Source organism: Lepidochelys olivacea, assembly GCF_965140295.1.
Source record: "Lepidochelys olivacea isolate rLepOli2 genome assembly, chromosome: 1".
NCBI classification, from domain to species: Eukaryota; Metazoa; Chordata; order Testudines; family Cheloniidae; genus Lepidochelys; species Lepidochelys olivacea.
This window is the reverse complement of record NC_140411.1, coordinates 311521498-311545172: the sequence shown is the minus strand read 5'-3', so window position 1 is coordinate 311545172 and position 23675 is coordinate 311521498. Positions and strand designations below refer to the sequence as shown.

General features: G+C 43.1%; 1 protein-coding gene across 7 annotated transcripts in view; it reads left to right on the top strand.

The window, feature by feature from the left end:
- The window catches only part of CADPS2 (calcium dependent secretion activator 2), a 584713-nt gene that overhangs the window by 94149 nt on the left and 466889 nt on the right, over nt 1-23675 (top strand). For all 7 annotated transcript variants that reach the window (XM_084638323.1, XM_084638324.1, XM_084638325.1 and 4 more), the window contains exon 2: nt 17288-17401. In XM_084638323.1, coding sequence (XP_084494449.1) covers nt 17288-17401 — 114 coding nt within the window. The remainder of the gene's footprint in view (nt 1-17287; nt 17402-23675) is intronic.

The following is a 23675-nucleotide window of genomic DNA, read 5'->3' as shown; positions in this document are numbered from 1 at the left end:
TAAAAACATTTAGATACTCACATTAAACATTAGATCAAGTTGTTAAAATCTAGTATTTCTTTAAAATTTGCTAAATTATTGCATCCTGCATGACTAAATAGATATGTGATGGTGATATTTGACTGGCAGCCTTTAATGTTATTCCAAACCCAATGTTCTTTGAGGTTTTTTTTTTAAACCACAGTTAAAATAGGCACGTGATAGCAATATATTTACCTGTCAAATCATTTACAAAACCTAAGCACTTAAAGCAAGGAAAAGACATAAATCTTATGCTATTATACAGGATGGATTTGTTTTAAATCAAATGGATTTAAATGATGATTTAAATCACTAGTCAGGAAGAATTGATTTAATCACAGATTTCTACATAAAAGTGCATTCTTGTTGGTTGTTATAATCTTAATACATATTATTTTAGGTAGAGGAACTTCATTAAAATATTCCCAAACTGGGTCTCTCTTATGGCCTGCTGCCATTACAGGTTTTCCCTTCTAGTGAGAGAATGGTATTGTAGAGCTCAAATCAGTGAAGGCTACACTCAGAAAGACCTCAAAACTTCTGGAATATGCTGCTCAAACAGTTTCACTTTTGTTTCTACTGCCTGTCCCTCCCGTCTCAAATTTATCTCCAGACTTCTCTAGATGAATGTCTAGTTGGCAGCCGGTGTCAAGTGGAGTGCCCCAGGGGTCGGTCCTGGGGCCGGTTTTGTTCAATATCTTCATAAATGATCTGGAGGATGGTGTGGATTGCACTCTCAGCAAATTTGCGGATGATACTAAACTGGGAGGAGTGGTAGATACGCTGGAGGGGAGGGATAGGATACAGAGGGACATAGACAAATTGGAGGATTGGGCCAAAAGAAATCTGATGAGGTTCAATAAGGATAAGTGCAGGGTCCTGCACTTAGGACGGAAAAACCCAATGCACAGCTACAGACTAGAGACCGAATGGCTAGGCAGCAGTTCTGCGGAAAAGGACCTAGGGGTGACAATGGACGAGAAGCTGGGTATGAGTCAGCAGTGTGCCCTTGTTGCCAAGAAGGCCAATGGCATTTTGGGATGTATAAGTAGGGGCATAGCGAGCAGATCGAGGGACGTGATTGTCCTCCTCTATTTGACATTGGTGAGGCCTCATCTGGAGTACTGTGTCCAGTTTTGGGCCCCACACTACCAGAAGGATGTGGATAAATTGGAGAGAGTCCAGCGAAGGGCAACAAAAATGATTAGGGGTCTGGAACACATGAGTTATGAGGCAAGGCTGAGGGAACTGGGATTGTTTAGCCTGCAGAAGAGAAGAATGAGGGGGGATTTTGATAGCTGCTTTCAACTACCTGAGAGGTGGTTCCAGAGAGGATGGTTCTAGACTATTCTCAGTGGTAGAAGAGGACAGGACAAGGAGTAATGGTCTCAAGTTGCAGTGGGGGAGGTTTAGGTTGGATATTAGGAAAAACTTTTTCACTAGGAGGGTGGTGAAACCCTGGCTGGGATGATTTAATTGGTGATTGGTCCTGCTTTGAGCAGGGGGTTGGACTAGATGACTTCCTGAGGTCCCCTCCAACCCTGATATTCTATGATTCTATGGCCTGTTTTTCCTCTTTTTGAAAGGGAGGCTGGCAGGATAGAAGGCAGGAACTCCATGATGGAATGAGTGGGGTAATTCAGGCAATTGTCTGGGAGAGAGGAGTTTCCTGTCTCATTCTCTGAGCAGTAGGTGAAAGAGAGCTAAAGAAACCGGGCAGCAAGCATGGTATTGCCTGTAGGTAGTAGTTGTAGTGAAGTCTTCACTACTTGAACTTGAGGTGATGCCTTTTGTAATCAATCAGCTGGTTTCTGAGTGTGTCTGTATCTTTCCATTAGCACTTTAGGATAATATTTCAAAGAAATACATTTAAAAAATCATGTAAAAAGTAAAGGACAGACATTTTTTTAAAGATCAGAGCATGATTAATATCGGAGTATGATCCTTTGCATGATCACTGCTGAAGTGTGGGACAATGTTCCCTATATTGGTCTGATACAGGAGAGGGAATATTAGATTCCAGATACAGTATTCCCCTTAAAATGGTTGTTCCTGGGGCATTATCCTGTCCTGCCCTTCAAAATCAGCAGGAGGGTCCCTCCATTCCTTGATTTTAAATTGGAATCAATTAACTCTTTACAAAATAAAGCCAAACAAAACCAAGTTGGAGAAAATAGTTTGTGAGCGTGTAACCGAAGACTGCAGACAAGGAGACTAAATTAAGAGTGCCCAAGCAACCTTAACTCTGGCATTTTTTAACTTTTGAGCGCTTGACTTTCCAACTTCTATGTACTTTTAATGCAGATTTTGTGTGTGCAATTTCCTATGTTTTTCAGGGACCGTATTTGTTCTGTGTTTGTACAGCAACTGGCACAATGGGGTCCTGGTTTGTGACCAATCTTGGGAGCTATTGTAATACAAATAACTGAAAAAAAAATCCATCTTGTTGCAACATCTTGACACTGATGTGGGTCATCACCTCGGTTGGACCCTTTAGATGCCTGACACAAACCTCTGCCGCTTGAGTTGATGGAGTAAGAGATAGCAATAGTAGGTTGTCATCCTCTGTGTGGACCAGCATTAGAGGAGAATGGGAGACCATGCCCGTGGGCTTCAAAGATATTTGCTGGTATCAAAGGAATCATGAGACTTGGTGTCATAAATATAAAGGGAAGGGTAAACCCCTTTAAAATCCCTCCTGGCCAGAGGAAAAATCCTCTCACCTGTAAAGGGTTAAGAAGCTAAAGGTAACCTCACTGGCACCTGACCAAAATGACCAATGAGGAGACAAGATACTTTCAAAAGCTGGGAGGAGGGAGAGAAACAAAGGGTCTGTGTCTGTCTGTGTGCTGCTTTTGCCGGGGATAGAACAGGAATGGAGTCTTAGAATTTTTAGTAAGTAATCTAGCTAGGTATGTGTTAGATTGATTTCTTTCAATGGCTGAGAAAAGAACTGTGCTGAATAGAATGACTATTCCTGTCTGTGTCTTTTTTGTAACTGAAGGTTTTGCCTAGAGGGATTCTCTATGTTTTGAATCTAATTACCCTGTAAGGTATCTACCATCCTGATTTTACAGAGGGGATTCCTTTACTTCTATTAAAAGTTTTCTTGTAAGAAAACTGAATGTTTTTTCATTGTTCTCAGATCCAAGGGTTTGGGTCTGTGGTCACCTATGCAAATTGGTGAGGATTTTTACCAAACCTTCCCCAGGAAGTGGGGTGCAAGGGTTGGGAGGATTTTGGGGGAAAGACGTGTCCAAACTACGTTTCCCAGTAAACCCAGTTAAAGTTTGGTGGTGGCAGTGGAAATTCCAAGGGCAAAGGATAAAATTAATTTGTACCTTGGGGAAGTTTTAACCTAAGCTGGTAAAAGTAAGCTTAGGAGGTTTTCATGCAGGTCCCACATCTGTACCCTAGAGTTCAGAGTGGGGAAGGAACCTTCACACTTGGGTTCCATTCTAGACTCTGGAAGGGAATGTATTCTAGTGGACAGATTCTTCTGGGCACTCACTCCAAGCTTGACCCTTCTATCCCTATTGTCTCCAGCATGTCCGAGTCTGGTCTCTTCACCTAGCTGGTCTCAATCTACACTCGTTAGGCTTCTCATCCCAGTCTTCTTCCCCAGCAAGTCTTAATCTCATGCCTTCAAATTCCCTGCCCCAGCCTTCCCTCTCCCTCAGCATTCTCCCAGTCTTAATGTCTGGCTGTTCCCAATCCCTCTGCACCCTCACATCACATGCTCCTCATTCAATCTGTGTCTCTCCTGCCCTCCACCCCACCCCCCGTCTGCCCTCTGGTAGCCACTTTGCCAATACTCCTCATCCCCACTGGCTCCCAGTAATAATCTTCCTCCCTGGATGCCTTCTCCAGTATCAGTACCCCCACTCCTCCTGACTCCTTGTCCTAGTCTCTTTTCCCAACCATTGCTCGTTCTCTCCCACTTCCCCCAGCTTCTCATCAGATAGGTCTCCTGTTCCTCTTTGCCTCCTTACCCTGCCGCACTGTATCTCAGTTCTAGTCTCATTGCCCAGTTTGTCCGAATCTCCTTCATGACTCCTCATCTGATCTCATATCTGTCCCCACTCCCCACTGTTCCCTGGGACCTGTTTCCCTCCTTGGCTCCCAGATCCCAATCTCCTTGCTCAGTCAGTCTCACCCCTCTGATCTCAACCTGTTCCTTCCCTCCCACCAGCTTCTTGTCCCAATCTACTCTGCCACATCCCTCTACAGGTCCAACCCTTGTCCCCTCTGCATTCACATCAGGCAGGTTCCTCCTTCACCCTGTCTTGGTTCCCTAGAGAAGTATGTGTATATGGGGGTGTCACTGAGAGTACAGGAGAGACTGTCTCCCTCTCTCAGTACAGGTGCCTGGACCAGACATGGTCCACAGCAACCTAGAACTGCCATTGCAAGGAAAGTCCTGCTCAGCCCCAGGTTTGGAGCATCCATAGGGTGGAGGGAATCTTTGGGGGAATTTATCTGCTAAAATCTAAGGCCTGGTCTACAGTACGCGGTTATTTTGGAATTAGCCAAGTTAATTCGAAATAAAACTGATTCTGTGCACATGAATCCAATTCTTAAAGGACTCTTTAATCCGATTTCTGTACTCCACCTCAGCAAGTGGAGTAGCACTAAAATTGAGATCGCAGTTCGGGTTACAGGTACTGTGGACGCAATTAGACGTTATTGGCCTCCGGGAGCTATCCCAGAATGCTCCCTTGTGACCACTCTGGACAACACTCTCAACTCCGATGCACTAGCCAGGTAGGCAGTAAAAGCCCCGGGAACTTTTGAATTTCATTTCCTGTTTGGTCACCATCAGCACAGGTGACTATCAGCAGACTCCACCATCATAGGTGACCATGCAGAGTCCACCATCACAAGAGACCACGCAGTCCCGGATTCGCAAACAGGCTCCAGCATGGTCCAAATGTGAGGTACTGGATCTCATTGCATGTTGGGGAGACGAATCTGTTATGGCAGAACTACGTTCCAAAAAAAGAAACGCAAATACATACGTTAAAGTTTCCAGGGCCATGACGGAAAGAGGCTACTCCAGAGACACAGAACAGTGTCGTACAAAAATCAAGGAGCTCAGGCAAATGTACCAAAAAGCCAGGGAGGTGAACGGGCGCTCTGGGTCACAGCCCCATACATGCTGCTTCTACCGTGAGCTGCATGCAATTATGGGGAGTGATGCCACCAATACCCCACCACTGTCCATGGACACCTGCAAGGGGGGAGTTGCATCGAATGAGGAGGATGAGTTATTGGAGGATAAAGAGGAAGAGGAGGACAGTGCACAGGCGGCAAGTGGGGGAATCCGTTTTCCCCCCTAGCCAGGAACTATTCTTAACGCTGGACCCAATACCTCCCCCCACTCCCAATGTGAGCTCCCGGACCATGACCCTGGAGAAGGCACTTCTGGTGAGTGAGAGCCTGATCGGAGCCACACAGTGCGGGGGGAGGGGTGAGGGGAAACCCAGCCACGCTGGGCTGTTCGCGTTTAGTTTAAAGGGCGCATCCCTGCTCAGAGCCTCATCAGAGCCATACGATCGGTGTGTGTGGCTGGGGTGGGGTGAGGGTGGGCGGTTGTGAAGCGATCATCCCAGAGAGCCTGCAGGCCCTCCTTTTATATGGCAAACCCACCAGGCATTGCTTGCTATGGGAAAGGGGGCCTGGCAGTTTGAAAGCATTGAAGTGAATGCGGAAGAAGCAGAACCCCACATGCCCCTAAGGCTTACCATGGCTGACTGCAAGCTGAATTCTGTTGCTCGGCCACGTGTGATGGCTTACTCACACTGAAGTGGCAGGCACTACAGTATAAGAGGCAAAATGCGACCTTGTGCAGAAAGAACATGTGCTGTTTACTGTGAATTGCCTGTTTCACTGAGAAAGTGTCCCCTTTGTTCTCTAAAATGTATCTTTTAAAATACTACCCTCCCTTTTTCTCCTCCCGCAGGTGCAAATGTTTCAACATGGCCCCTATCTACTGCGTCCCGGAGGGTGGTCCAGATTAGAAGGCGAAAAAAATGAACTCGGGATGACATGTTTGCCAAGCTCATGCAGTCCTCCCGCACTGATAGGGACCAGCTGAATGTGTGGAGACAAACAGTTGTGGAGTGCCGTAAAGCGTTAAATGAAAATGAAGAGAGGAGGGACTTATGCAATGAGAGCAGGCAGGATGCTGTGGTCAAGCTTATGGGGGAGCAAACTGACATGCTCTGCTGTATGGTGTATCTAATGCAGGAAAGGCAGCAAGACCACAGACTGCCGCTGTAGCCCCTGTATAACTGCCCTCCCTTCTCCCCAAGTTCCATAGCCTCCTCACCCAGACGCCCAAGAACATGGGATGTGGGGGAGGGCTACGGGGACCCACACACTCAACCTCAGAGGATTGCACAAGCAGCAGAAAGCTGGCATATCTGAAATTTTGATTTGGTTTCTGGATTTGTCCGTCCTTCTCTCCTCCTCCACCCTCCTCCCAAGTACACCCTCCTCCCCTGGTCTACCTTCTGATTTCTCTCAATGTGTTGTGCAAGAAATAATAAAGAATGGTTTTTAAACAATTGTGACTTTATTTCCTTTCATATATATAGGGGGCAGGTAACTTTAAGAGAAACAAACACAACTGTCACACTGTACCCTGGCCTGTCATGAAACCGGCTTTCAAAGCTTCTCTGATGCACAGCGCTCCCTGTTGCGCTCTTCTAATGGCCCTGTTGTCTGGCTGTGCGAAATTGGCCACCAGGTAAGTTGCCTTAACCTCCCACCCGCCATAAACGTCTCCCCCTTACTCTCACAGATGTTGAGACACAACAAGCAGCAATTACAACTGGAATATTGATTGTGCTGAGATCTAACCGAGTCAGTAAACTGCGCCAGCACGCTTTCAAATGTCCAAAAGCACATTCTACCACCATTCTGTATTTGCTCAGCCGATAGCTGAACTGCTCCTTACTACTGTCCAGGGTGCCTGTGTACGGTTTCATGAGCCGTTGCATTAAGGGGTAGGCTGGGTCCCCGAGGATTACCATTGGCATTTCAACATCCCCAACAGTAATTTTCTGGTCTGGGAAGTAAGTCCCTTCCTGCAGCTCTTCAAACAGACCAGAGTTCCTGAAGATGTGAGCATCATGCACCTTTCCGAGCGATCCCATGTTGATGTTGGTGAAACGTCCCTTGTGATCCACCAGAACTTGCAGCACCATTGAAAGTACCCCTTGCGGTTTATGTACTGGCCGCCCCGGTGTTTTGGAGCCAAGATAGGGATATGCGTTCAGTCTATCACCCCGCCGCAGTTAGGGAACCCCAGCACATTAAAGCTATCCACAATGGTCTGCACATTTCCCAAAGTCACTACCCTTGATAGCAGCTGGTCAATGATTGCGTTGGCTACTTGCAGCACAGCAGCCCGCACAGCAGCCCACACAGTAGATTTGCCCACTCCAAACTGATTCCTGACTGACCGGTAGCTGTCGGACGTTGCGAGCTTCCACAGGGCTATGGCCACTCGCTTCTCAGTTGTGAGGGCTGTTCTTATTTTGGTGTCTTTGCGCTTCAGGGCAGGGGACAGCAAGTCACAAAGTTCCATGAAAGTGGCCCTACACATACGAAAGTTTTGCAGCCACTGGGACTCATCCAATACCCGCAACAGTATGCGGTCCCACCAGTCTGTGCTTGTTTCCTGGGCCCAGAATCGGCGTTCCATGGCATGAAACTAGCCCAACACCACTATGATCTCCCAATCGTCGCATGCCATGCTTCTAGTAACGTCTGTGTCCATGTCCTCATCGCTATCGTAATCGCGCTGTCGTCACTTCCTCGCCCGGTTTTGCAGGTACTGCACATGCTGCTGGATAATGCATGAGGTATTTACAATGGTCAAAACTGCAGTGGAGATCTGAGCGGACTCCATGCTTGCTGCGCTATGGCACAGGTAATCCTGGAAAAAGGACACGAAACGTAGGAGAGCAGAGTGGCAGCAGAAGAGGTGCGGTTTGGTTCACGATAGCTGAAAAAAGGCGGGAAATGGTTGTCTTCTGTAGCTTTCATGGAGGCGGGAGTCCAGGACAGACAACATGGAGAAGCTCAGTAGCGCGGCAAGAGTGGGAGAGCAGAGTTGGTGGCGGAAGCGGTCGATGAGGAAGAGAAAGAGTAGATAATTATGAGATTACATAGAAAGATGAGAGGAAATGCGAGGTGGATTCATAGTACCAGGAGAGAAGCGGTGCACCCTTTTGCACAGTCTGCTGAAAGCAGTATGGCGTCTGCATGCCAAAAAGGCACAAAACGTTTGTCTTCCGTAGCTTTCATGGTGGGAGGAGTGACTGACGACACACACCCAGAAACACTCGCAAGAATGTTTTTGCCCCATGTTGCACTGGGAGCTTAACCCAGAATTCCAGTGAGCGGCGGGGACTGCAGGAACTGTGGGATAGCTACCCACAGTGCACTGCTCTGACATTCGATGCTTGCCTTGGTACTGTGGATACACTCTGCTGAATTCATGCGCTTTAGTTGGGGAAACACAAGGCTGAATGTATAAAATCGCTTCCGAAAATTCAAATAGAATAATTTCGTACTGTAGACATACCCTAAGTCTCTAGGCATCTGTAAACTGTGTCTTGATTTTTTTTCCCCTAAAGGTTTGGTTAAATTTGGGCTGATTTCCACAGGGTTGGCAAAAGGCATATTCCTGACACAAAGGTCACCCACTGCCAAATTTCAAGTCCCGGATCCAAAGCATGGGGATGGTAAAGCTTTTCAAATAAAAGGTCACCAGAATTTAAAGCTGGCAAAACAATGTCTTTGTTTCCTACTCTAGGTCTTGGAAATGGCTGAACTGTTTGGGCTGAAATTTTTTGGGAAAAAAAAAAATCAGCCTGAGACAGACACTCAACATGGATAACTTCAGCCCAAACATGAATCTATAAGTGACTGAAAAATTGGTTTTCTAATGGGAAGTGTCAAGGAACATAAATAAGTGGTGCTACCAGCCCCACCTATGTTAAAATGTTACAAGAATAGTACACATACTGTAACTATTGAGGAAAGTTGTCTTTTTGCTGTTCTTTTCAGTCAAAATTAAAAAGAAATATTGTCTGTAGCTCTAAATAGAGCAAGAACACACATTTCCATTTATTTTCTTCTGCAAAAATCCATGTGCTAGCGGTGAGAAAATATTCTGATTTTTTTTTTTACTTGGTGTTTGGGAATGGAGATTAAGTAATACTGTGTGATGATAATACAGGCCACAAATTCATAGACACTTACAAGTTGTATTAAGTACAGTTTTGAGTCTTGCAAATGTATAGTATAATTGCTGTTTCTTTAATATGTCTGTCTAAATTTGCCACAAGATGGCAGTGTTTCAGAAGATTATTTTCATCTTGCGAGGTCTTTGGTTTTCAAAATTTCGGATGTACAGAATTAGCCATAGCATATGTTTATACCATATAATTTTGTGTGTGTACGTGAGCGAGAGAGAGATGGCTAGCATTTTAAAATTCAGAAATCCATATTACTTTTGTGTCAGTTAGTTTTTTGTGCTATGATTTATGCCTTTGGATACCTGCAGCTTCAGCATTTTGGGGGGGATGTATTGATCTGCTCCTCCTACACAGCCAATTAGAAGCAAATCAGAATGTCCAAAAAGAGTTGTTGATATAAACTTAGGGTATGATCCCTCAAAGCCTTACTTTGTAATTTGGTGAAAATGTTGGCAGACATTGGTAACTGGACATGAGGTAGGAATGCCTCAAGGTTTTCAGATACAGAATGATGTTAGATTGTGAAGGCTTTGAAATGGGATGGATAGTTTTAAAATAAATTCTACATTAGAGTATTTGTTTAAACAAATTTAAATTGATTTCTTTATAAAACTGTATTTTAGTAAAGGAGTTTAGTTTATTAAAGAGTTTTTAAAATGTAGCAGCTGAAAACTTTTTACATTTTTTTTAAATAGAAGATGTTATGCAATGAAACTAGCTCTATTTGTACTAACATGTCTATGCAATGTAAAATTAGTAATGTAACTTGGATAAAAAAAGAAAGATGTTCAGCTATGCTTTCTAAAGATGTGTTTTCCTCCCTTGATATTTTCTGACTAAAAGACAAGGTATAAAGAGTAATAATAATCATTTTAAAAAAAGTAAATTGCTCATTTACTGGATATCAAGTTTTACAGCACAACTTTATATAATAAGAATTAAACTTCAAGGTGGCTAATCCTCTTTCCAGGAAATTTGTTCCTCCCTTATCTTGACTCTGCCTCTTGCAGAATAAATAAACTGAAGCCCAGAATAGCTGGAGTTCAGCTGTGAAGCAGTGGTTACTATTGTTGATTATATGTGTAACATTTACAGTGTGGGCACAGTACAGAGAATCATGACGACAGTCCATTCTTTCAGGATCTTAAAATTGAAGCAGACAGTGTACAACTGAAGCAGGTGGGTGGGATGTGACAAAAACACTGACTCTGAAGTTTATTGCATGTCTCATTAATTCTTGGATTTTTGTTTGGGGGTGTGGGAGTAAAGACTTTTCAATCACCTAGTTTAGTAATTCTGAGTAGAACTACGAACTCAAAAAGAACTGTTTTAAGGTGGAGCGTAAGGGAGCATGGCAGACCAGGTAAAAAGGAGATGGTCCACATGTGAGAGCAAGATTAAGGAGAGGAGTAGGTATGCGGCTTGTGCAGAGTAAAGGGGACAGGGATAACAGAAAGATACCTTTGGGCCAGTTTGTATAAATTCTTGAAAGAAAGGACAGAGGAGCTTAAATTTGCTGTGGAAAGTGAGAGGAAGCCAATGAAGGGGATTGAAGAGGTGGTGACCTCTCCAGAAGTGTACGGGGCATATAGCCACGCTTTGCTACATAGTTCCATCCATCCTCTCCTCCCCTCTGTGCCACTTAAACTGTTGATTGACATGGAACCCCTTTATTCCTTGGGGCAGCAGCCCATGGGACTCTTTGGCAGCAGAGTCTGAGCAGGATCACAGTGCCTCTGGCAGATCTTCCCCAGATTTTCAGTTTTGGGGGGTCAAACATCTTGCCACTCATATGGTTGGAGGAGACCTCACTTTCCTGGCAGAAACTGGAAGAAATCCCCACAAGTTTCAAGCACTGATGTAAAAATAACACATGTAAAGAAGCATCAGGCCATTCATTTATTAAAGTGCAAAGGTTTAAGAGTGCATCTCTATACTGCCTGAGTGAGGGGAAGGATGTAATAAAAACAGCAATAAAACCTTTAATTTTGCTGAATCTCACTTTCACCTTATGTTCCTTTCATTTATCTCTTCCCCCCTTTGCTGAGTGCTTCTCCTCACCCCCTCTTTCTGTTATAGTTAAAAAAATAATCTTTCGAGTATGTTCATTAGTATATGCTAATGAGGGTCTTCAAAATGAACAACAGAAAAGACAGACTGGGAGGGGGAGCATACAGCAATCTCAGTAGCCTGAGGTGTGTACTGTGACTGAGGAAACCTTCAACAGTATGGGACAATAAAAATGTTTGGTTTTTTTGGCAGCTGGCCCAATTGCATCTCTACAAGTCAAATCAGTTAGATCTATTAAAATATGCTTAACGTGTAGTCATTCTCTGGGTGCTATGTGCAGTCTGTTGTAATTTTCCATTTGAAATTATTTTCTGTCACGTTGGCAGTAGTTTTTTTTATTTCCTCAAACCTCAAAATTCCACAGTGAAATGCAAGTAATTTAAGTACAATCTAACAGTCCTCAAATGTTACTCTTCCCTCTCAAACTATTGTCTAGAATATTTATAACTTGCTTTTTTCTATTCATTGTTTAAAAAAATTAAAAGGCAATCCAGTATTTTAAACTAGGAACATCAGAGCTGAGAAAGCCAGAAATAAATTCATGTTGCAGTATTTCATCCATAATTTTCTGGTTGATATGTCGGTAATATACAGGTAAATCACATAGAATACAGTCTGTAAGCAGGAAAAACATTTTCATAATTGCTCTGGCAGACAACCCTCATATTCTAATAGCAGACAGATGAATATTCCCTAGAATGGATTAGCTATTTTCCTAGCAGTGCTACGTTGTCCGACTATGGAAATGGTTAGTTATCTTTAATCCCCTGCATAATAAATGCATACATTCAGATAAAAACTCACATCATCAGGTGTGCTTTGTATTTTCCGCTGTCTCAGCTTCTTTCAATTTCTGTAGGAAAAACTTTGACCTAAGAAATGCATAACATTAGATGAGGGATGATGGTTGTCTTCCCTAGGAAAGAAATAAAAACCAGGAGGCCTGAATCAGTTAACGTTTGTGAAGTAAAATATAAAGTATTAGGATCAGACACATTTGTCAACTCATGATATGGATATCTTTAGGATGTGGTAGGGAAGAAAGGAAAACAGCAGAATACGGACCCTGGACTTCAGAAAAGCAGAGTTTGACTCTCTCCGGGAACTGATGGGCAGGATCCCCTGGGAGAATAACATGAGGGGGAAAGGAGTCCAGGAGAGCTGGCTGTATTTTAAAGAATCCTTATTGTGGTTACAGGGACAAACCATCCCGATGTGTAGAAAGAATAGTAAATATGGCAGGCGACCAGCTTGGCTTAACAGTGAAATCCTTGCTGATCTTAAACACAAAAAAGAGGCTTACAAGAAGTGGAAGCTTGGACAAATGACCAGGGATGAGTATATAAATATTGCTTGGGCATGTAGGAATGAAATCAGGAAGGCTAAATCACACCTGGAGTTGCAGCTAGCGAGGGATGTTAAGAGTAACAAGAAGGGTTTCTTCAGGTATGTTGGCAACAAGAAGAAAGCCAAGGAAAGCGTGGGCCCCTTACTGAATGGGGGAGTCAACCTAGTGACAGAGGATGTGGAAAAAGCTAATGTACTCAATGCTTTTTTTTGCCTCTATCTTCACGAACAAAAGGTCAGCTCCCAGATTACTGCACTGGGCAGCACAGCATGGGGAGGAGGTGGCCAGCCCTCTGTGAAGGAAGAAGTGGTTCGGGACTATTTAGAAAAATTGGACGTGCACAAGTCCATGGGGCCGGATGCGTTGCATCCAAGTGTGCTAAAGGAATTGGCGGATGTGATTGCAGAGCCATTGGCCATCATCTCTGAAAACTCATGGCAATCCGGGGAAGTCCCGGAAGACTGAAAAAGGCTAATGTAGTGCCAATCTTTAAAAAAGGGAAGGAGGAGGATCCTGGGAACTACAGGCCGGTCAGACTCACCTCAGTCCCTGGAAAAATCATGGAGCATGTCCACAAGGAATCAATTCTGAAGCACTTAGAGGAGAGGAAAGTGATCAGGAACAGTCAGCATGGATTCACCAAGGGAAAGTCATGCCTGACTAATCTAATCGCCTTCTATGATGAGATAACTGGCTCTGTGGATGAAGGGAAAGCAATGGACATGTTATTCCTCAACTTTAGCAAAGCTTTTGACATGGTCTCCCACAGTATTCTTGTCAGCAAGTTAAAGAAGTATGGGCTGGATGGATGCACTACAAGGTGGGTAGAAAGTTGGCTAGATTGTCGGGCTCAACGGGTAGTGATCAATGGCTCCATGTCTAGTTGGCAGCCGGTATCAAGTGGAGTGCCCCAAGGGTCGGTCCTGGGGCTGGTTTTTTTCAATATCTTCATAAATGATCTGGAGGATGGTGTGGATTGCACCTTCAGCAAGTTTGTGGATGACACTAAACTGGGAGGAGTGGTAGATAACGCTGGAGGGTAGGGATAGGATACAGAGGGACCTAGACAAATTGGAGGATTGGGCCAAAAGAAATCTGATGATGTTCAACAAGGACAAGTGCAGAGTCCTGCACTTAGGACGGAAGAATCCAATGCACCGCTACAGACTAGAGACCGAATGGCTAGGCAGCAGTTCTGCAGAGAAGGACCTAGGGGTGACAGTGGACGAGAAGCTGGATATGAGTCAACAGTGTGCCCTTGTTGCCAAGAAGGCCAATGGCATTTTGGGATGTATATGTAGGGGCATTGCCAGCAGATTGAGGGACGTGATTGTTCCCCTCTATTCGACATTGGTGAGGCCTCACCTGGAGTACTGTGTCCAGTTTTGGGCACCACACTACAAGAAAGATGTGGAGAAATTAGAGAGAGTCCAGCGAAGGGCAACAAAAATTATTAGGGGTCTGGAAAACATGACTTATGAGGAGAGGCTGAGGGAACTGGGATTGTTTAGTCTACGGAAGAGAAGAATGAGGGGGGATTTGATAGCTGCTTTCAACTACCTGAAAGGGGATTCCAAAGAGGATGGATCTAGACTATTCTTAGTGATAGCAGATGACAGGACAAGGAGTAATGGTCTCAAGTTGCATTGGGGGAGATGTAGGTTGGATATTAGGAAAAACTTTTTCACAAGGAGGGTGGTGAAACGCTGGAATGCGTTACCTAGGGAGGTGGTGGAATCCCCTTCCTTAGAAGTTTTTAAGGTCAGGCTTGACAAAGCCGTGGTGGGATGATTTAGTTGGGATTGGTCCTGCTCTGGGCAGGGGTTGGACTAGATGGCCTCCAGAGGTCCCTTCCAACTCTGATATTCTATGATTCTGTGGTACTACAGATATACCAGTGAGTCAAGTGAAACAAATATTTGTATTACTGAGTAGTAGGTGTGATTTGAAACACAGGCTAGAGATATTAAAAACCTGCAAGTATTGTGTTGGGAAGCATGTGAAGCACTGTATAATCACACACACATGTAAATGTGCTGCAAACTTTTCCAAAAGTCTTTGTGGTCTGAGATGAAGCCCCCCTTTCCCCCCCCCGCCCTTGTTTGCATAGACTTCCACTAAAGTTTATATCCTGCTGCTAATCAGTGAATATTTTTTCTAGCTGTAATCATTGTCAGTTTTCTGTAGTTAGCTTACCCTTTTTTCCAAGTGTGCATCGTTCTCAGCTTTGAATTGGCTCCTCCCTCTTTTCTATATACACTACTCTTTTTTCGGATTTGTCCCATTTAGAAATCAATACAATATTTGCTAAGTTTGTGTTGTCATTTTTTGTTGCAGAACAACAAATAGCTTTTATATATAATTTGGAGGTGAATTTTGTAGTAAATTGCTGCAGGTTTCAGCATACAAGTCATAGAGGCATATGGCTGTTTAAAAGTTTGAGGAATCTTGTCATGCTATAGCTTGTTAAGCCTCATCTCCAGTAAAGGAATTGAAAATTCTCATTTATACTATCTCTGGTAGAAGTTCTTTGTAAAATTCCTTAAATTATACACAACATTAATAAGATGAGCAGAGTTTTGTTCTCTCATTTACACTGTTGCAACTCCAGGGACCTCAGCGGGTATGTCTGTACTGCATTGTAAACCTGGATCTGTAGCACTCAGGCTTGTGAAATCCACACTGAGCTGCTGATGCTGGAGTTAGTGAGTATGTGGTGATGCAGCAATTAATTGGGTATCAATCAAATCACTCTGTGTTGTTCCAGTGTTTTGCAGTTGGTTGCTCTCACTTGAGGTAGGCTAGCTTGAGTGGAGTAACTCGAGTGTACTAACTCAAGCTAACTTTGGCAGTTAAAGGCAAGCCCTAAATGAAACACGCAAAATCTAAATATTGTAATTTTTTTTTGTCTTCTTAGGAAAGTGGTCCAAAATGGAAACCTTTTTTTCCTGCTGAGTATTTTGCCAGTCATTGTTGTTTAGTAATTTCTAGCACTGTCATGTGAGGTTTTGGATATTTCAGTATTGGCTAAACGAAAAGTTGGCAATAGTTAGAAAAAAACTTCTGCAATAAATGATTCTGCGTGACATAAGTGTGGTACACTGCACAGTACATCCATTAGCAAGCATTATCTTTTGGACTACAAAGTATTTGTGTTAGTTACTTAACAAACCATGGCTGCATACTTGCTTAACAAAGCAAGGGTCAAAAGGCTGATTTTCTTTCAGTCAGCAGTGTTTGAATATTTTAATTATGAACTTTGAGTAGAAAGTTAATCGCGATTAATCACTGTTTTAATCACACTGTTAATAGAATACCAATTGAAATTTATTAAATATTTTGGATTGTTTTCTACTTTTTCATATGCATTGTATTCTGTGCTGTAATTGCAATTAAAGTGTCTATTTTTTTTACAAATATTTGCACTGTAAAAATGATAAAAGAAATAGTATTTTTCAATTCACCTCATACAAGTACTATTGTGCAATCTTTGTCGTGAAGTGCAATTTACAAATGTAGATTTTTTTTGTTACATAACTGCACTCAAAAACAAAACAATGTAAAATTTCAGAGCCTACAAGTCCACTCCTTGTTCAGCGAATTGCTAAGACAAACAAGTTTGTTTACATTTACAGGAGATAATGCTGCCCACTTCTTAATTACAATGTCACCTGAAAGTGAGAACAGGCATTTGCATGGCACTACCATTTTGTAGCCAGCGTTGCAAGTTATTCACGTGCCAGATATGCTAAACATTCATATGCCCCTTCATGCTTTGGCCACCATTCCAGAGGACATTCTTCCATGCTGATGACACTCTCTTTAAAAAAAAAAAAAAAAAAAAAAAAAGCGTTAATTAAATTTGTGACTGAACTCCTTGGGGGAGAATTCTATGTCCCGTGCTCTGTTTTACCTGCATTCTGCCATATATTTCATGTTATAGCAGTCTCGGATGATAACCCAGCACATGTTGTTCGTTTTAAGAAGACTTTCACTGTAGATTTGACAAAACACAAAGAAGGTACCAATGTGAGATTTCTAAAGATAGCTACAGCCCTCAACCCAAGGTTTAAGAATCTGAAGTGGCAAAATCTGCAGATGATACAAAACTACTCAAGATAGTGAAGTCCCAGGCAGACTGCAAAGAGCTACAGAAGGTCACTCAGTTTTCAGCCTTCTTTGAATTCTGAGAGTAAACCAAGGGTTGTTCATTGAGGCAACTGCCATGCTGAGGGTCCAGTTGCTATTGCTGAACTATCGGAACTGCCACAAGGGGAGATTCCCCCCCACCCTCACACGTTCTGACCAACCAGCATCAGTGCATGCACATGAGAGATACACCAGTGCCGGTGGTATCATGCTAAGTCTCTACTTCTGTACTTGGTGAATGTCTGAGAGCTGCTGCAGTTTGCCTATTTCTCCTGTCAGTCCCTGTCTGCTCTGCCTGGACTTCAAAGAACCAGTACTTTGAGGGAGCCCATTTCTATTCTAATCCCTGCCCCAAAAAGGACAGTATTTTGATGTTGGAAAAGATTTTCATGGTGACACTAATTGCGTTTACCTTTTTCTCCCACAGCTCAACAGACAGCAATTACAGATACTTAAGGAGCGTTTCCAGGCCTTCCTGAACGGAGAGACGCAAATTGTAGCAGATGAAGCATTTTGCAATGCAGTGAGAAGTTATTATGAGGCAAGTTGAACACATTGTTTTCTGTGCTGTTTTAAAAGTTTAGTTCACAAGACTGTTCTTTTAAAATAATCCATTTACATGGAAGGAATTGTAAGGTTCCAAGCCTGTGAGCTCGCAAACCTCCTGAAAACATTTTCTATACCGCTTTGCAATTTAAAAAATTTAAATCCACTGCCTGGGCATTAGAGATAAACTGAACTGGAAAATGTCCACTTCTTTTGGGAAAACAAAACAAAAAAACCCTGGTGCTAAAAAAATCTTTCTGGCAATGGTTGATAAAACTGGGTACTGCTATCTTTATCGCCATATGTCTAAATTACTCCCTTTTAATCAAGGTTTCAGCTGTAAATTACCATCTTGAGATACATGTCCCCTAGCCTTTTAAATTTTTAGGGACAATAGAGAATATCTTAGGGACAGACTGCTCTTTTTTTCTTCGAGAAGGAATAATGCTGCCAACGCAGCTATGCCAAGTCCCTTGAATTCAGCTTGTGACTTCCAAGGGATTCTGTGTGGTTAACACCGCCAGCACCAGTTTTCACATGTGCTCTATAATTGCTTAAGGGAGATGCCCTTTTCTGGGGAAGATAAAAATGTCCCTCCGATATCATAGGTAACACGTAACTGGGGAATATATTCCTTACACTGTGAAGAAAGCAGCCACTGTGAATACAGCGTTTATCTATATAACAAAAAAACTCAAATTTGTTCAGCATATCATCAAGGCTGCACATTTAAACTTGATTTAGTTATTTCTTTAGAGTTGTTTGCTTCCTAATTTCACTGTATTGCTTTGTTCTTTTTCAGATTACTCTCATTTTCTTTTAGCATATTATTCCTTCTTATTTCCTACTGATGTACTTCATTTATTGGGCAAAGACATTTCTTGATGCAGAAAGAATTATATCTGCTAATAGTGTTATGGATTGTTACATTTTGTGCTGAACAACAAATTTAGATTAAGCAGCTTGTCTCCAAAGCTTGGGAAGTGTGTCAGGATTCAGGGTGAGAGGTTCTCCTTTGCACCAAGTCATGGAGAAGAAAGTGTGTTAGCAGTGGAGAGACAGAAAGAGCCCGCATTTGTGAAGAGGTTGGGGAAGGCCATAGTTATCAAGGTTAGAAGCCTGGCTGACAAGGTGGATATTGGGAAGCCTGAAACGTTGTTAACGGTGGTAGGCAAATAGGTAAGGGGAGGCATTTGAGGCAACTAAAAAGTAGATATGATACTGGATAGATGGAGAAGTGAGGAGTAGGAGGCAAGATTTAGGAGCAATTGTGTGTAAGTGATTGATGATCCAATCACCCAATAGCAGGGTGATTTAATAGTACAGTTTTTACCATTTGTTCAGCTCTTATGTTTAAAGTGTTAAGATAAGGCAGGGGTTCTCAAACTGGGGGTTGGGACCCCTCAGGGGGTCGCAAGGTTATTACATGGGGGGGTCATGAGCCTCCACCCCAAACCCCGCTTTGCTCCAAGCATTTATAATGGTGTTAAATATATAAAAAAGTGTTTTTTATGTGTAAGGGGGGTCACACTCAGAGGCTTGCTGCGTGAAAGGCGTCACTAGTACAAAAGTCTGAGAACCTCTGACATAAGGAGCCCCAGAAGAAAATAGTGAAGGAGTATTTGGGTAAGAAAAGAACCAGAAGAATACACCAACATAGAACCCCAAATAGAAGGCAGCAGATTAAGAAGAATTAGTACTGAAAAGCATTAGACATGGACTGTCTAGTCTTCTACTTCCCTGTGGCATTAAATCAGTCTCTCTAGCTTAGTGGTGGCCAGAAAGAGAGTCATGATGGACTGACAGATTTCTGGTGCTAAAACTGCAATGATAAAATCAAGGGAGAGAATTGTTCATTTTAAGGATTCTTTCTCATCTAGACATTTTTGGTGTTCAGCTAGCAACTAGAATAATTGCATCCTCAAAAGTGGGAAACAATTGCATGCATCCATAAATTTCTGGCATTTTTGATCTCTTGGAAGACTTTTCTTTTCTCGACCTCTTTCACTTATGACAGCTATGCTCTTGAGGAACACTAGAATTGTCTGCTTCCAAAATATGGCTTGTGTATGCCAGAGATGAGGCTTTTTGGGTGGCTGACTGATGACTGTGGAATTAGCATCTGCAAGAATGCAGAGCAAGCATGAATCTGAACTCCTTTAAGACTAATGCAGAGCTGCTTTGACACAGTCTTCACACGCTGCACAATATTTAAAGAAAAAAATTCACTAAAAGCCTTTTCTGAGATGAAGGAAGAGAACAAAAGTCAAGAATATGTTATATGTCTGAATTGCTTTTTAACTTACTAAGGTGCTAACTTACCTGAATGGGGATCATGATACAAATACCTAATTAGAAAATCTTGACAGTTGATTAAACTTACTTGTTGTTCAGACTATATTGACTCATATAGAAGCTACTCTGCCCTTTCCAAAACTCAGTTTAATATAATGAGGATCATGGCCTAATAAAAATAAGGCCGTGTATGGAGTGGAAGATCTCAATTTTTCAGCTGTGTTACTTAGTATCCTCTCTTAGCTCTGGTAGGATAGCTGGAACATTTGTACACAATGCTCTTTCTCAAACGTTGGAATTTCAAATGACTTCCCTCTAGAGGTGGTCTTGGACCTAATTTTGAAGCCCGGCATGAACCCCAGTAGATTACACCCAATTCTGAGGGTGTGGAGCTGTTTCATACTTGACCTCCTCTGAAAAGCTCCCCAAATAAAATAATCCTAAACATATATGGTTCAAATTAAGGGCTTGTCTACACAAACAATTGATTCATTGCAAGATGGGGGTGAATCTACCCCGCATTAGTCTGTGGTAGACTAACTGTCCTTGAGCACCCTGTTCACGTGGACACTAACAGTTCATAAATGTGCTTTGATCTAGTCCTATTTCAAAAAAGACTATATCAAAGTGCATTAAGGAACAGTTAATGAGCACCAACAGGGTCAATGTGGACAGTTAGTCTGCAGCAGGTTAGTGTGGGGAGATTCACACCCCATCCCAGCTTGCCGCAAGCTGGTGGTTTGTGTAGACAAGCTGAAAGGCACATTCTGAACAACCCCAGTAATGTGCACTTTCTGGTCTGAGTGGCAACACACTTGTGATAGCTAGACTGAGATTATAATTACGATATGGTCAGGGGATACTCTCATTAGCTGTGCTATCATAATGGGGTTGCCCACAGTAAGCAATATTATCCTCTTGGCTTCCAACTCCAAGAAGAAAGGCCTTCCCCAAGGCATATCTTAACTATAATGAGCAAATTTCTTAGCCTTTAGAAACTGCCTTCCATAGAAAAAAAAACAAAAACAGTACAGACTATGGATATAAGCAAAGACAATGGAAAATATATCCTGATAAGTCATCTCAGGTTTTTTCTTCTTCAGCTTTATATTTACTGAGGTTAAAAAAAAAGTATGTGAACAGTCCCCAAGACTCCTCATTTATTAAAAATTGAGATTAATTTAACATTCAAACAGCAAAGTGAATGGTCAACATAAATATTAAACTAAGACAGCAGCCTTTAATAACTATATGATTTCCAGAGATCATGCAGTGTCTATCTTCTTTCAATAATATGTAATCCAAAAAGTCTTTACTGATCTGTGATAAATATAATTTTAGCCTTAGTCAAGTTAAACTGGATAGGTAAAATTATTAAATCCCTCTTAACAGAAGCCAAAATCATTAATAAAAAAGCTGTTCTACAAAATATCATTTAAGAAAAGAACAGAGTCACTGGTTGATGGCTTGAGGACAGGCCTCCACTGGGCAATCATCCTTTAAGACAATGCTATTCAAAGTGGTGTCCATCGGCTGACAGTCCGCAGTGCCTGGGACCTGAGGCAGCGCATTCTGCTCGCGCTGGCTCTGCTCTGCTCCCCGCGCACTGCTCCGGCTCATGCTGGCTCAACCCTGGCTGCTGCCACAGCAGCTGCCAGCGACTCTGCCGCGGTCGTTGCCATTGGCCGGGTCGCCCCCCCACACCCTTATGCCGTGGAGAGGGAGAGGCGCTGCTCGAGCTGCAGCGTGTGTGTGTGTGTGTGTGTTTCCGGCACGTTGTGCCATCCATTCACGCTGCTCCCTGCCCAGCCCCGAGCAGACAAAGCCCACGGACACAGTAATAAGGAGAAGACTCATTAATCTCTGGCAATTTCTTGGATTTGGCTGCCACCCCCTCTCCCTCCCATCCCCCAAAGGTAGCCCCTTGATGTTGGAAGACAGTTTAGCGCAGGTTTGGGGAGAGGAGGATTAATTATTATTGTTGGTGGTGTTCCGTGAAATTTGACAGCATCTGCACTGATCAGCAGAGCTGGTGGAGGAAAAAGACACTGCAGCAGGTTGTCAGGTGGCAGCAGATAAGCCTCCTAAAAGTCTGCCAACTCTTATTATATTCATTATATTGTTTCCGATAGAAATTAATATGACTACAAATGTTCAAATAATATTTTCTTGGATTGTAAACTAATAAGTCATTTTATACCAGATGCACAGCCTTTCAGTCAGTCTTCAATGTATTTAAATGGGAACATCTCCGCGAGTACGCCACACTCCCATTCCAGTTAATATAGTGAAGAATGTTAGTTTTTCTGATCTGATGTGCTATGTGCCTATGCGAATATGATAATAATATGGCACAAATATGGTACCGGTCCCTGGCACATTGGAAAAAAAATTGCCGGTCTGCCACATCAGATAGTTTGAGAAGCACTGCTTTAAGACACACTGAAGTTCCTCTTGCTGCTGGCAGGCATACATAGCACACTTCTAGCCAACATGGCCAGCGCTGTGTTCCTTCCACCAGTTAGTTCAATGTATCCTGTTCATTTTCCATTGTAGCTGTCTGTGGTGAATACCGCTGTACTTCATCATCTTCTAGTCTATCGCCATCATGTAGATGCTCCCATTCAACAAAGTCATTCAGTGCTTTTATGGCAGCTGTAGGGAGATTTTCAATGTTGCCTTGCTTTACAGGGTCTGCTCTGCCTCCTTTCCGGGCCAGCTCTAGGTTTTTTGCCGCCCCAAGCACAAAAAAAAAAAAAAAAAAAAAGGCCAGAACGCCGCCCCTTGAAAAGTGCCGCCCCAAGCATGTGCTTGGTTTGCTGGTGCCGAGAGCCGGCCCTGCCTCTTTTGATTAGTCTGCACGCTTTGGAGTTAACTTGGCATTCATTGCATTCAAAATGGATTACATTTAGGCCAGAGAAGTCATTCTATCTTGTGTAGGTCATGTGTTTCCACTTTTTTTTAAATTAGGCACTTATAGTGTCATTGCCGGGGCAATAGCACTGTGAGTGGCTAGTTTAAAAAAAAAAAGTGGAAACACAAGACCTACACAAGACAGCTGCTTGCACTGGAGTATCTGAAGACACTGTGCATATCTTAGGGTAAAGCTTCACTCACATGGGATGATTAACAGACAGACAAAAAGGAAGTTGGATGAGGTCTTTAGGAACAACGTGACAATGTCGTGGCAGTGCACAATGAAAAAAAATGAAAGTAAGGAAGGACTCTTGTTGCAAACAAACACTGTCTTGTTGCAAACAATAGCACTGTAATCGGACCCTGCATCTGTTAAACTCAGAGCTTGTCTACATCAGGTTTTAGTTTGTGGCAAGCTGGGTTCCTACAGCCCCCTTTCAGCAAAGAGCGTCGGCTAGTCTCCGAGAGAATGGCACTGCATACTCTGTCGCTTCAGGTGAGGTGATCGGATCGGTCAGTGGCTCATCAGACCATCCTTAGGCAGTAAAGCGGAAACCAGAGGAAAGAAGTTGAGGGAAACACATTTGTACAAGGAAGATGTACAGAGGATGTCTACGACCCTCTCACAACCTCCTTCAGCAAAGAGCATCAGCTAGTGCCGCATACTCTATCGCATCAGGTGAGATGCAAGACCAGTCAGTGGTCCTAGCCTATGACCTTCCCCACAGCCCCCTTTAGCAAAGAGCATTGGCTAGAGCCGCATACTCTATTGCCTCAGGCGAGATGTAGGATCAGTCAATGGCCAAAAGAATTAGGGTTGTCCAAGGACACAAAATAGGGATACGCATTCCTTGCCTCAGACGGGGCCCATTTTGCCGGTCAAGCCATGCAGAAATGGCCCGTCTTGGCAAGGGCTTTTACCGCCCTTCTCCATTGGGGCCACAGAGCTTGCCTTAGAGACACCTCTGGTATGCATCCGATGAAGTGAGCTGTAGCTCACGAAAGCTCATGCTCAAATAAATTGGTTAGTCTCTAAGGTGCCACAAGTACTCCTTTTC